The following is a 13696-nucleotide window of genomic DNA, read 5'->3' on the forward strand; positions in this document are numbered from 1 at the left end:
CCTTAAATTCCTTACAAAAAATTGAAATCAAGATTTTAGGGTATATGAAGAAGTTGTGTCAAAGTAAGATGAATGCAAATAATAAACAGGAAAAAAGCAAGACAGAATCATGCAGAATGAATTTGACAATCATGCATTTTGTGTATGGGGCCATTTCTTCTCTATTACAGTAAATATATACATTCAATTTCTGTACATGTTTTAGCATCATAAGGGGTATAATTTCAAGAGAAAACCCCCCAGTAAATAGTGATAACGGCTGCCAATAAATGATTTAAACCACAAACTGTATAAATCCTTTTTGTGATCGAAAAGTTCTTTACTAAATTTAGATGCAGACAACATGGAAACTGTTGTTGATGTACTGGATTGTGATGAGCTAAGTACAGGTACCTCCACAGTTTAATTGGCAGAAAATCTATTTCCCCTCTCCTAAATCGATTACAAATTATCTCCCTTTGGTCATAAGTTAAAATCCATTTTTCACTACAGTTTAAGAAGGAAATTTTAAATTATCTCCCTTTAATAGGATGTCCATTGCCTGTTTCACCTTTTAGAGGCTTTATTAGTTTCACCTGATTTTATTTCAAACATATTCTAGAAAAAACATTCATTTAAGGTAACCAGATTTAAGTAAAAACCCTGTTTAAATAACAGTTTGATTTTTCTCCAGGAAGTTGCATGATCCGATTAATTTCAATTACAAATATTGATTTTATTTTTTTATCCTTTCCATGTTAAGCTGTGAACAGATTTTTGAAAAAAAAATTGGGAGAAACGAATTTACCAAACAACCCATGAATCATTTAAAATCAGCAGAAATATATTTAGAAATAGACTAGAAAGTGATTGTAAATCAATTATTAAAATAAATTAAAATGGATTTGACTAGAAAAATCTAATAATATAAATATTTTAAAAATCTTTCATTTAACAGGAAGACAATAATGAAGCCACCACGACAGTAAGTGAACTTATCAAAAAAATTCCAAAACATTTTCATCATCATCTTCATCATCACCGTTGCTGTGACTGCCATACCTATTTGGACTTAGTTTGAATGGTGGTGGAGGTGGTGGTGGTGGTGGCGCTGGGGCTGATGGAGCCGGAGGCGGGGCTGGAGGGGCAGCCGCTTTCTTTTCCTTGACAACCACAGCATATTCAGGTTCCTCGTCATATTGAGAACCCATCAGGGAACTCTCCTGCTTTGGAGGTTCTTTTGGTGGCTGTGTGCGAGTGTTGACTGCAGCAGATTGCACTATGTGAATTCCCTGAATAAAACAGGAACACATATATACTTTACACCCATCTGTTGGTAATATGAATTTGTTCATCGCTTTATAATTATTCAACTTTTCAAAATCTGAAAAATTCACCAGCAATTAAAATTCCACCGCACATTGGCTTTAAACTTTATAAATGCCACAATGTTTAATATAATTTTGTAACAATCAAAGATAAACTGAGATCAAAATCTAACCAAACATTAGGTTTGAATATCTGAAAAAGCACCTTTATAGAACAGACTTTCATTTTCTGACAAAAAAATGTGTATTACTTAAGCCTACCTGGAGATAGTTCACACAGGCCTAGTATGGATATAATCTTAACAAACAGATGTCCTTTATAGACAGGTGATCTAAAAGACAGATGATCTTTATAAACAGATGATCTTAACAGAAAGTTGACCTTTATAGACAGATGATCTTAACAGACAGATGACCTTTATATACAGATTACCTTTATAGACAGATGATCTAAAGAGACAGATGACTTTTATAGACAGATGATCCTAACAGACAGATGACCTTTACAGACAGATGATCTAAACAGACAGTTGACCTTTATAGACAGATGACCTTTATAGACAGATGATCATAACAGACAGATGACCTTTATAGATAGATGATCTAAACAGACAGATAACCTTTATAGACAGATGATCTTAACAGAAAGTTGACCTTTATAGACAGATGATTTTAACAGACAGATGACCTTTATAGATAGATGATCTAAACAGACAGATGTCCTTTATAGACAGACGATCTTAACAGACAGATGTCCTTTATAGACAGATGATCTAAACAGACAAATGTCCTTTATAGACAGACGATCTTAACAGACAGATGTCCTTTATAGACAGATGATCTATACAGACAGATGACTTTTATAGACAGGTGATCTTAACAGACAGATGACCTTTATAGACATATGATCTTAACAGACAGATGTCCTTTATAGACATCTGTCTGTTTAGATCATCTGGCTATAAAGGTCATCTGTCTGTTTAGATCACCTGTCTATAAAGGTCATCTGTCTGTTTAGATCATCTGTCTATAAAGGTCATCTGTCTGTTTAGATCACCTGTCTATAAAGGTCATCTGTCTGTTTAGATCATCTGTCTACAAAGGACATCTGTCTGTTAAGATCATATGTCTATAAAGGTCATCTGTCTGTTTAGATCATCTGCCTATAAAGGACATCTGTCTGTTTAGAGCATCTGTCTATAAAGTTCATCTGCCTGTTTAGATCATCTGTCTATAAAGATCATCTGTCTATAAAGGTCATCTGTCTATAAAGGACATCTGTCTTTTTAGATCATCTGTCTATAAAAGTCACCTGTCTGTTTAGATCATCTGTCTATAAAAGCAATCTGTCTGTTTAGATCATCTGTCTACAAAGGACATCTGTCTGTTAAGATCACCTGTCTATAAAAGTCATCTGTCTGTTTAGATCATTTGTCTATAAAGGACATCTGTCTGTTAATATCACCTGTCTATAAAGCTCATCTGTCTGTTTAGATCATCTGTCTGTAAAGGTCATCTGTCTGTTAGGATCATCTGGCTATAAAAGTCATCTGTCTGTTTAGATCATCTGTCTGTAAAGGTCATCTGTCTGTTAGGATCATCTGGCTATAAAAGTCATCTGTCTGTTTAGATGATCTTAACAGACAGATGTCCTTTATAGACAAATGATCTAAACAGACAGATGACTTTTAGAGACAGATGATCTGAACAGACAGATGACCTTTATAGACAGATGACCTTAACAGACAGATGTCTTTTATAGACAGATGATCTAAACAGACAAATGTCCTTTATAGACAAACGATCTTAACAGACAGATGTCCTTTATTATCAGATGTCCTTTATAGACAGATGATCTAAACAGGCAGATGACTTTTATAGACAGATGATCTAAACAGACAAATGTCCTTTATAGACAAACGATCTTAACAGACAGATGTCCTTTATTATCAGATGTCCTTTATAGACAGATGATCTTAACAGACAGCTGACCTTTATAGACAGATGATCTGAACAGACAGATGACCTTTAAAGACAGATGATCTTAACAGACAGATGTCCTTTATTATCAGATGTCCTTTATAGACAGATGATCCTAACAGACAGATGACCTTTACAGACAGATGATCTAAACAGACAGATGTTCTTATAGACAGATGATTTAAACAGACAGATGACTTTTATAGAAAGATGATCTAAACAGACAGATGTCCTTTAGAGACAGATGATCCTAACAGACAGATGACCTTTATAGACATATGATCTTAACAGACAGATGTCCTTTGTAGACAGATGATCTAAACAGACAGATTTCCTTTATAGACAGATGATCTAAACAGGCAGATGACTTTTATAGACAGATGATCTTAACAGACAGCTGACCTTTATAGACAGATGATCTGAACAGACAGATGACCTTTATAGACATATGATCTTAACAGACAGATGTCCTTTATTATCAGATGTCCTTTATAGACAGATGATCCTAACAGACAGATGACCTTTACAGACAGATGATCTAAACAGACAGATGTCCTTTAGAGACAGATGATCCTAACAGACAGATGACCTTTATAGAAAGATGATCTAAACAGACAGATGTCCTTTATAGACAAATGATCTAAACAGACAGATGACTTTTATAGCCAGATGATCCTAACAGACAGATGACCTTTATAGAAAGATGATCTAAACAGACAGATGTCCTTTATAGACATCTGTCTGTTTAGATCATCTGTCTGTAAAGGTCATCTGTCTGTTAGGATCATCTGTCTCTAAAGGACATCTGTCTGTTTAGATCATCTGACTATAAAAGTCATCTGTCTGTTTAGATCATCTGTCTGTAAAGGTCATCTGTCTGTTAGGATCATCTGTCTATAAAGGACATCTGATAATAAAGGACATCTGTCTGTTAAGATCATCTAAACAGACAGATGACTTTTATAGACAGATGATCTAAACAGACAGATGTTCTTATAGACAGATGATCTAAACAGACAGATGACTTTTATAGACAGATGATCTAAACAGACAGATGTCCTTTATAGACAGATGATCTAAACAGACAGATGACTTTTATAGACAGATGATCTAAACAGACAGATGTCCTTTATAGACAGATGATCTAAACAGACAGATGACTTTTATAGACAGATGATCTTAACAGACAGATGTCCTTTATAGACAGATGATCTTAACACACTGATTACCTTTATGGAAAGATGATCTAAACAGACAAATGCCATTTATAGACAGTAGATCTGAAAAGACAGATGTCCTTTATAGACAGGTGATCTTAACAGACAGATGACCTTTATAGACAGATGATCTTAACAGACAGATGACCTTTATGGAAAGATGATCTAAACAGACAAATGTCATTTATAGACAGTAGATCTGAAAAGACAGATGTCCTTTATAGACAGGTGATCTATAAAGATAGATGATCTTAACAAATATATGTCTTTTAAAGACAGATGATCTTAAGAGACAGATGACCATTTTAGACAATTGATCTTTATAGACAGGTGATCTTAACTTACAAATGTCCTTTAAAGACAGATGATCTTAACAGACATCTGTCTGTTATAGACAGGTGATTTGAACAAACAGATGACCTTTATAGACAGTTGATCTGAACAGAAGATATCCTTTATAGACAGTTGATCTGAACAGAAGATATCCTTTATTGACAGGTAATCCTAAAAAAAACAGGTGGTCATTATTAACAGATTGACCCTTCATTGTATCAAAAAAAAAACCCAGAAAAATAAGGTGGAATGTAATACTATAGAGGACTAAAGTTTCATGACCTTCAGAATCCCTTCAAGTGCAAACTGATTTATTTCTTTGATTGTGCTATTTACATTCAATATTTAAAACCAGATTTTTATATGACATGTCTACTCACAGACTTTTTCCTGATGACAAGATTAAGCTCCTTGCTGCTTTTAAGTGCTACAATGGCCTGGAATAAAATTAAAAATTATTTATAGTCAAGCTGATGACATTTGATAAGCATGTTTCTTCACTGATAAATGACTGCATGTGCTTTTCTCATCAATAAATCATTTCTAACATCTAAAACAGTTCATCCATTCCAGACAAACATTTCAGTGCTGCATAAAATGTTTAGCATGAAATCTTGAGGGGGTCTTTTAAGGATCTCCATACCACTGACAAAAGCCGGAAACTTATTTTTCTTATATGACTATATAACTATGATAAATCATTTTTGAAAAGAAAAACGTACCTTCTGGGACTTTATGAAAAATGATTGAGATGAAATTTACAAAGTATAACCAACAAAACATGTTCTGAGTGTAAAAACTGACAAGGGTAAGACCAAAACTTCAACCCTGCATGGATCTCAGACTGTTGTACCGTTTCAACTGATTGAGCTACCTGGTAAACAAAATATACAAAACCAAGTTAATGGGAGATAACTGTGATTATGAAAACTACAGTAGATTCTCTAGTGTTTTACCAGCAGTGGGACACGGATCCTTAAATGTCATGCTTGTACCCCCGTTCTAATTACTGGAATTTTCAAAACATTTCTCTAAGAAATTCCATATACTAATGCTGTTTACCGCAAGGGTTGTAACGATACAACAGGTGTCACGACACATGGGCCATGATAGGATACGTATTGTGATATTCCTTGTCACAACTTTTTGTACAACCCTGTTACCATGGTTTTCCCTGATTTGAAATAAACCTTGACCCATGCTGAATTAAGTTATGTTTTAAGTGATCTATCTCTGAAATTGTATAGCATTTTCATTTTTGAAATAATCTTTCTTTTCATTGATTGAACAAGAAGAAATGCAAACTGAAATCATATGAAATTTGCTTGATTGTTTAATAACCCCTCAAACAGGGTGGTAACTGTTACAAAACTTTAAAAAAAAAAAGGAATCACGATGACTATCTATGAATGCCATAATGCATTGGCACTCAAGATGATACGATTCACAGTAACACTTCTACCATATCATACATGATATAAAAAAAACATTTCACCTCATTATGCGCCACATCAAGGAAGCTGATGCCGTTGACTTCCAGAATCTGGTCACCGACCTCTAGTCCAATCTGCTCCCCCAAGCTCTGTGGCCCCACCCTCTGGATGTATATTCCCTGACCGTGGGGGCCACTCATGATGCTGAATTGGTAAGATTTATGAATTACTGACAAATATATATAAATATGATAAATCAAAAGAGTATCATATACATATTATACTTACAGGTACATCAAATATTTGTATTTTTAATAAAAATGTTCATAAGTACTGTATTATTTTTCTCTGCAGTTTCCATGTGATTTTGACAATGTAATTGTTCCTCATGCTATAATGATATCCAGCTGGCTGGACATTCTGATTGGGCGTACTTACCTGCATCCGAGGGAAGGTGAGGTTCGGAGATTGGCAAAAAGCTTGACAACTTCTCCTTCGTCCTCAGATGCTGGCCGTTGCTGTGACTTTCGCTGCTAATGGAGAAAGAATTAAATTTTCTTATAAACTTGTGTACTACAGTGAAACCTTTCCAAACAACAGCCACAAATCACGGTACTCTTTCTGTATCTATTGCAGCTGAGACTCTAGGAAAAAAATGGATTCGTGCATTACAAGCACTCAAACAGAGCACTGCTTTATTTTGAATTTGTAATTACTCTGTGGATCTATGAATTCATCGATGAAGATTACGGACGAAATCAACGAAATTTAAAAACCCACAAAAATTAGTTAATTCAAAGTACATCATATGGAAATTAACCCATATAGGGCAGTCTATATAAATCTTTTTTGTTCATAGCTTATTGGCTGGCCAGTCTGTCAAGGACTATTTTTTCAAAAGACATTCTGTCCTAAACTTACGACACTTTTCTTCCGGTCCCGTTTCTCCACATACTTCCAGGTCAGGGAGTCGCCTTGTTTCCTGTGTACATAAGATTATATGTTTAGTTTTCATTGTACGTTTTTAAAGTCTGTCATTAAGCATTTGGTGATGTTTTATTTTTTACAATTGTTAAAAGATATTTGAGTTTCCAAGGAGTCAGATAACCATATAGATGCTGCAGTCATGAATAAAGAAGGCCATGCCGACATACACACAATAGAATGTTATAGTCAGTCTAGCAGACATTTTAAAGGATCCCCATACCACTGCCAAAAATTGTAACTTTTTTTGGCATCATACTATAGTTTTGATAAATCATTTCTGAAAAGAAAACTTTATGGGACTTTAATGAGAAATAATAAAGATGAAATAAACAAAATCAAATGAGCTATCTAGTCATAGGAAGTGTCCTGCCTCAACTCATCACAGTTAAGGGGAAGTAACTGTGTATAGGAAAAACCATAGTACAGTGGGACAGAGATACTTAAATTTGGTTTCCAAAAAAAACCATTTTTTTAAAAGTATTTGCTGTAATATATAAAGTTAATGATACGTGTAGTATAATTTGTGAAATATCATTCATATGGATACTACATAGATCATTATCAATAAAGTCAGTTCCAGAGGAGAAGTTCAACATGAAGCAATAAGGTCAATTCACCCCTATTTAGCCACACCCGTCAACCCCATGGGGGAATTAGCCCCTCCATTGTACAAAAGCAAATCCCCACCACCTAAGGATGTTACCAGTTGAATTCCATGAAATTCTGTCAAGCAGTTCAGAAGAAGAAGTTGTTTGAAGACATTTTTGATGGAAAGAGGGACAGATAAACAGATAGACAGATAGATGGACAACACAGTACATCATGGTCCTAATGGACCAGTAGAGCTGATAATTTTTGGTCAATTTATTAAAAGAATTTATTATGTTCAAGGAACTAAAGCTTAGGAGAAAGAGTTTTATCGGAGCTATTTGAATTTTAATGAACAATTTTCTGCTATACATGTACAGTACTGTACCGATAACAAAAAAGTACTTTTGACACTAATCCTGGTCTATTGTTCTGACTCGCTTGTAATTATAAGTGACATAATGATTTTTTACAGATCAATAATCATATTTTTTTTATACTTAACAGTACTTTTTCAGAGTGAGGACACAGAGCAGATATATAGTTATAGATCTGTCCGTAGCAGCCGAGTCATAACCACATGTCATATGTAAAAGTACACTAATTTTCAAGTCTAGATTTAGATATTAAAATTTGATCTGATGTTTAATTACAATGCTCCTCCACCTTGGGCTTGACTCTCTGAGCTTCCGTGTATTGATGTTACAACGTTATTACTACAGACCAATATTGTGGTAGCTACCGTATGTTAGAATCGGAGAGATAAATACCCGATAATGACTTCAAGAAATCCATTCTGGTCGCACATTCTCACCTGTTAATGCACTTATCACTGATCAATATACGCAGGTGTTAGTACATTATTAATAATTCAGTATTTTTTTTTTAAAAGACCATGAAACTTCACCAGACATGTACTAGGAAACCTATTCCGGTCCCAGAGTCTCACCTTTATGAGATTATTTGAACTGATATATATATTAGAACCAACTTTTTTCAAAGATCACTCAGTTCCTGGTACTTGTTCAATTGTATAAGGTGACATAATTATTTCAGATCAATATTAAGGATCCCTGTCCCACTGCACAGTGGGTTTTCGTATACACAGTGACCCCCCCTTAATTTCACTTTCGCTATAACTATATATAGCAGTCAGTTGGTCTGTGACACTTCTGTTAACTCATTCACCCCTAAAGACACATTTGAACTCTTCCAATTCAAAGGTTGGAACAGTTCATTGTGAAAGGGGTGAATGAGTTAACCAAGTAACTCAATTGGTTAGAGTGACAGTATTATACAATTGTTTCATGGCTATTTGGGGAACAGTCAAAACTATCATCCCGAGGTAGGGGGAAGCCCTGGGGAACTGTTTGGCCGAGGCCGCTAGGCCAAGGGCAAACAGTTCCACAGGGCTTCCCCCTACCGAGGGATGATAGTTTTGACTGTTCCCAAAATAACCATGAAACAATTGTTTTATTACCAAATAAATATTAGTATCAATGCTGCATGCAATGTTGCCATTGCTTCAACACTGAGTCGCGGTCACCGAAACGCTTGAACGGGGCTCTCGAGGGGGGATTTCTGCGCATCGAATTCGCGCCGGGTAACAGTTCGCTCCGACCGGGAAAACAGTTTTGACTGTTTCACCCCTACAGCCGAAATTGGACAAAAGGCCAGAAACAGTCAAAAATGACTAATTATAATTTATATAGACTATTGGGTAATAAAATAACTTAACTGAGGTCCAGAGTTGGAATCCTAGTGTAGCCAGGCTTTATTTTTACACCCAGAACATTCTTGTTGATTATTTTATATATTATTTCATCTACAATATGTATTCATAGAAGTCCCAAAAAGTATAGATTTTTCTTTTCAAAAATGATTTATCAAAGCTTATAAAGTCATTCTGTAGGGTCCGTGGTGGCCAAGTGGTTAAGGCGTCTGACATTCTGCTACCACTAGCCCTCCACCACTGGGTCGCGGGTTGGAGACCTACATGGGTCAGTCGCCAGGTACTGGGCGTAGGTCAGTGTTTTTTCTCCAGGAACTCCGGTTTCTTCCATAAACAAAACCTGGCACGGCTTTAAATTACCATAGGACGTAAAACACAAACAAACATTCTGTAAAAATAGGTTTCGAGTGAATAGTTTCATTTTTTGGCAGTGGTACGAGTTTCCCTAAGACCGTACTCTATCGGGTACTTTACAATGAGATCACACAGTGCCTGAGAATGATACATGTTATACATTAAGGATTCTTATCCGAACGGGTTGGTCTGCACTTTTATTCTCACCTTTATGATCATGGCTGTCAACTCTCCTTCATTAGTGGGGAGACTCCCTCATTTTGACCAAAATTTACCAATCTCCCTCGAAACTCCCTCATTCAAGTCAAACTCACACAAACTCAAAATCTACATCCTGTGGTCAAATGATCTCCTAGTTACTGCAGGGTACGTGTAATGATCATAACAGGTGTGTCTGAATCAAATGAACGTTTTTTGGAGATATTCGGTTACATCAAAAGGGAAAGCTAAATTGAGCAAAGCAGTTTCAGTCATATGTTTCATGACTTTCTCCCTCATTGTCGGAAATGTGGAGTGAGGGAGATCACCCTCACTGGAAATTTCGCAGGTTGACACCTATGGATGATAGCGATTTTATCATTACAGCGAATATAAGTAAACAACATTGTATACTAAGTTATGAAATGAAAAGTGAAAAATTCACTCTGCATATGAACATCACAGTTCATCTCGTGACCCATCAAGAGTTGTAGGGTAGCAGACACCAGTTTGATGCGAACGGTCAACGGTCATACGGTAGCAAACAACAGTTTATCATGTGACCAGTCTATAGCTAGTCAACAGTCATACAGTAACATTTTTTTATTTTTTTATTAAAACTGGCATGTTACGTTAAATATTTTCAGGAGGTCAAAACAGTCAAAACTGCTTAATATATACTTATATAAAGGGTTGACAGGTTAGAATTCTACACAACAGTACACACTAACACACATACAGTATGTTATACATCATTAGACATAAGGACCTCCGACAGACTGACAGAAACAGAACATTGTAATACCCAATTAAGTGGCGATGAAATATTCATACAGAAATTTTCACCAGAATTATTCTGTATCCTAATGAGATTCCAGATTATATTGTTGAGTATTTGTGGGGACAATGGAAGGGTAAAATTCCAGTACTTAACCCATTCATCCCTAAAGTCACATTTGAACCCTACAATATCAATGAATGGGCAAGTCCAGTATAAAAATATAGGGGTGAATAATGAGTTAATGCATTTCAGTAACACCACAGCAACCCTTCCAGAGAAAGAATTAATATTTAGACCCCTATTCTCTCCCCAAGACCGTAAATTATAATAATTAATGAGCGGATGATTTAATATTCATAATGAAAGCAACATGAGGAGGAATATTTAATGAGATAAATACCTTTGGGGACGTTATTCATCCAATCTAATATATTTAGTTAAAGGGATCACACAATAGAATAGAACCCTTGTGTCCTAGGTTCTTTTCGCTTCGCTGATTATCCAGTATATATTTTTTGTTTTGTTAATTTACTTTCATAAAAAATATATGTTGTAATCTATGGCAAGCTTGGAAATAATGATGCTTTATGTATCAATAACATGGAAACATAAAATATTCATAAAGACTCATTCACTCCTGAAGACACATTTGAACTCTTTCAAGTCAAAGGTTGGAATAGTCCATAATGAAATTATTTCAGGGGTGAATATGTATACTTAAGTCCAGGTTATGTTTCCATAAAGTAAAGATTTCTGCTCCTGGGCTCCTGAGTACTGAAATTATCGTTTTTTAAATGGACTTTGACAAGTTTCGGAGCACACAATATTTTTTTGTTTTTTAAAAATAGCAGTTACATTTCAAATTGGTGTAACATGTTATAAGAATTTGAAAAAAAAATTGCTGAACCAAAAAATGGCTATCTATGGTTATGTCAGATGTCCATTTCGAGATCTAACTAAATATCCCAATAATACATTATAACATTCAATTTTCAAAAAATTAATAAATAGATACATTGTGCATGAAAGAGCTATATGCAAAAATCTACATGTTGACACAGATGAAAATTACAATGAAAGCTTAACACGGATGTCGGTCAGCCAACATCTTCAAGGACAACGCTTTAAATTTCAAAGGTTAAGGATGCCTGTTCCCTGCACTGTGTTTTTCCCTATATACAGTTACCTCCCCTTAACTTCGTTTTGGATCAAACTGTATGTAGCACCAAAGGTGCCACAGTCTGAAACGTCCAATGAGGGAGATCTCAGTCTTTCCAAATTTCCATTGAGGGAGAAAGTGCGTGAAACGCGATTGAAACTGCTTTGCTCAATTTATCTTTCCCTTTTTATGTATAAAAATAACTCCAAAAAACATTCATTTGATTCAGACACACCTGTTATGATCATTCCATGCACCCTGCAGTAACTAGATCATTTTACCACAGGATGTAGATTTTGAGTTTGTGCAAGTTTGGACTTGAATGAGGGGGTTTCGAGGGAGATTGGAAAATTTTGGTCAAAATGACGGAGGGTTGACAGCTATGTAGCACACTTCAGCCACTTCTGTTGACTAGGTAGCTCAGTCAGTAAGATACACTGTTGTCGATTATATTTTATTTATTTCATCTTTATTAAAAATAAAAATGTCAGTACTCACTCTTTGACAGGTAGCATTCCTATATCTGAAAGGACAAAACAATGATTAATACAGAATCAAGCCTTTTGCACAGCTATTTAAAAACCAGGGTACATCACATGAAATAGCTGCATCAGTGTATCACAAAAGTTTAACATCTAACAATAGGCTCTGGTGTCAAAATCTCAAAATGTTAAGGTGATAATACTACATGCTTTTTCAAGGTGATTCAGTTTTTAATTGCTACAGAAGAAGTTAATTAGAAGCTCCTGGATTGAGTAACAAACCTATACAGCTAGAGTTTGTATATATTACTACTGTATATACAAAACTGGTTCTGCTATGAAAAAAATAAAACCTTAACAATTTTCAACCCATTATACAGTGTTTAGTGTAAGGATGTAAGTTTGTGATTATCCTTAAGGAAACATGCTACCTTACACAACGTACCTGTCATTTTTGTTAGAGTTATCTCCCCTAAGACATTTTCATCAATATCTATTATTGTTTTTCTCAAAAAAACTTTTTATATCATTTAGTTAAGTTTTTTTTTCTCAACTTAATACATCTTTAAAGACATTTGAAAGGGCGTTCCTTAAAGCCGAACTGATTTTGAGACATGTGTCATTCTGTACGCAATATGTGTTTTGGTGTTGATTGTACGATGATACATACTTGTAACTTTCAGCTCCACTGCATCTCGCCCCTTTATGAGGTTGAGGACCTCTTCGTGTATTGCCTGTGAGATGGTGTAGCCATTCACTCTGACAATCTCGTCTCCTACCTGGGGAAATAACACACATAAGACTATAGTTATTGCTACAAACATATATCATATACACTTTTAGTATACACAATTTAATGATAAATGTACCCTTTCAAAGATTTTTTTTTAACTTTTAATATTTTTACAACAATTATAAAACAAGTTTTTTTAATTTGCAGTAAAACCTTGATAATAACAAGAGGCCCAAGAGGGCCTGTATCGCTCACCTGAATATTTAAGCAGTCATAGCAAAATATTCTCATTAAATATTATATTGCACTATAAATATTTCCCTCGCAAACTTTGTTGGCTCCATCTGTTGAAACTACCAGCAAAATATTATTATAAGATTCTATGCTTTTTGATTCTTCTTCAGAAGTTGCT

General features: G+C 35.0%; 1 protein-coding gene across 6 annotated transcripts in view; it reads right to left on the bottom strand.

Moving 5' to 3' along the window:
- The window catches only part of LOC110442046 (harmonin-like), a 63795-nt gene that overhangs the window by 26461 nt on the left and 23638 nt on the right, over positions 1-13696 (bottom strand). For all 6 annotated transcript variants that reach the window (XM_021485451.1, XM_021485449.1, XM_021485450.1 and 3 more), the window contains exons 6-12: positions 13222-13330; positions 12568-12592; positions 7192-7252; positions 6709-6803; positions 6333-6474; positions 5218-5274; positions 1042-1271 (exon numbers count right to left, since the gene is read on the bottom strand). In XM_021485451.1, coding sequence (XP_021341126.1) covers positions 1042-1271; positions 5218-5274; positions 6333-6474; positions 6709-6803; positions 7192-7252; positions 12568-12592; positions 13222-13330 — 719 coding nt within the window. The remainder of the gene's footprint in view (positions 1-1041; positions 1272-5217; positions 5275-6332; positions 6475-6708; positions 6804-7191; positions 7253-12567; positions 12593-13221; positions 13331-13696) is intronic.

Source organism: Mizuhopecten yessoensis, unplaced genomic scaffold, assembly GCF_002113885.1.
Source record: "Mizuhopecten yessoensis strain PY_sf001 unplaced genomic scaffold, ASM211388v2 scaffold716195, whole genome shotgun sequence".
Taxonomy (NCBI): domain Eukaryota; kingdom Metazoa; phylum Mollusca; class Bivalvia; order Pectinida; family Pectinidae; genus Mizuhopecten; species Mizuhopecten yessoensis.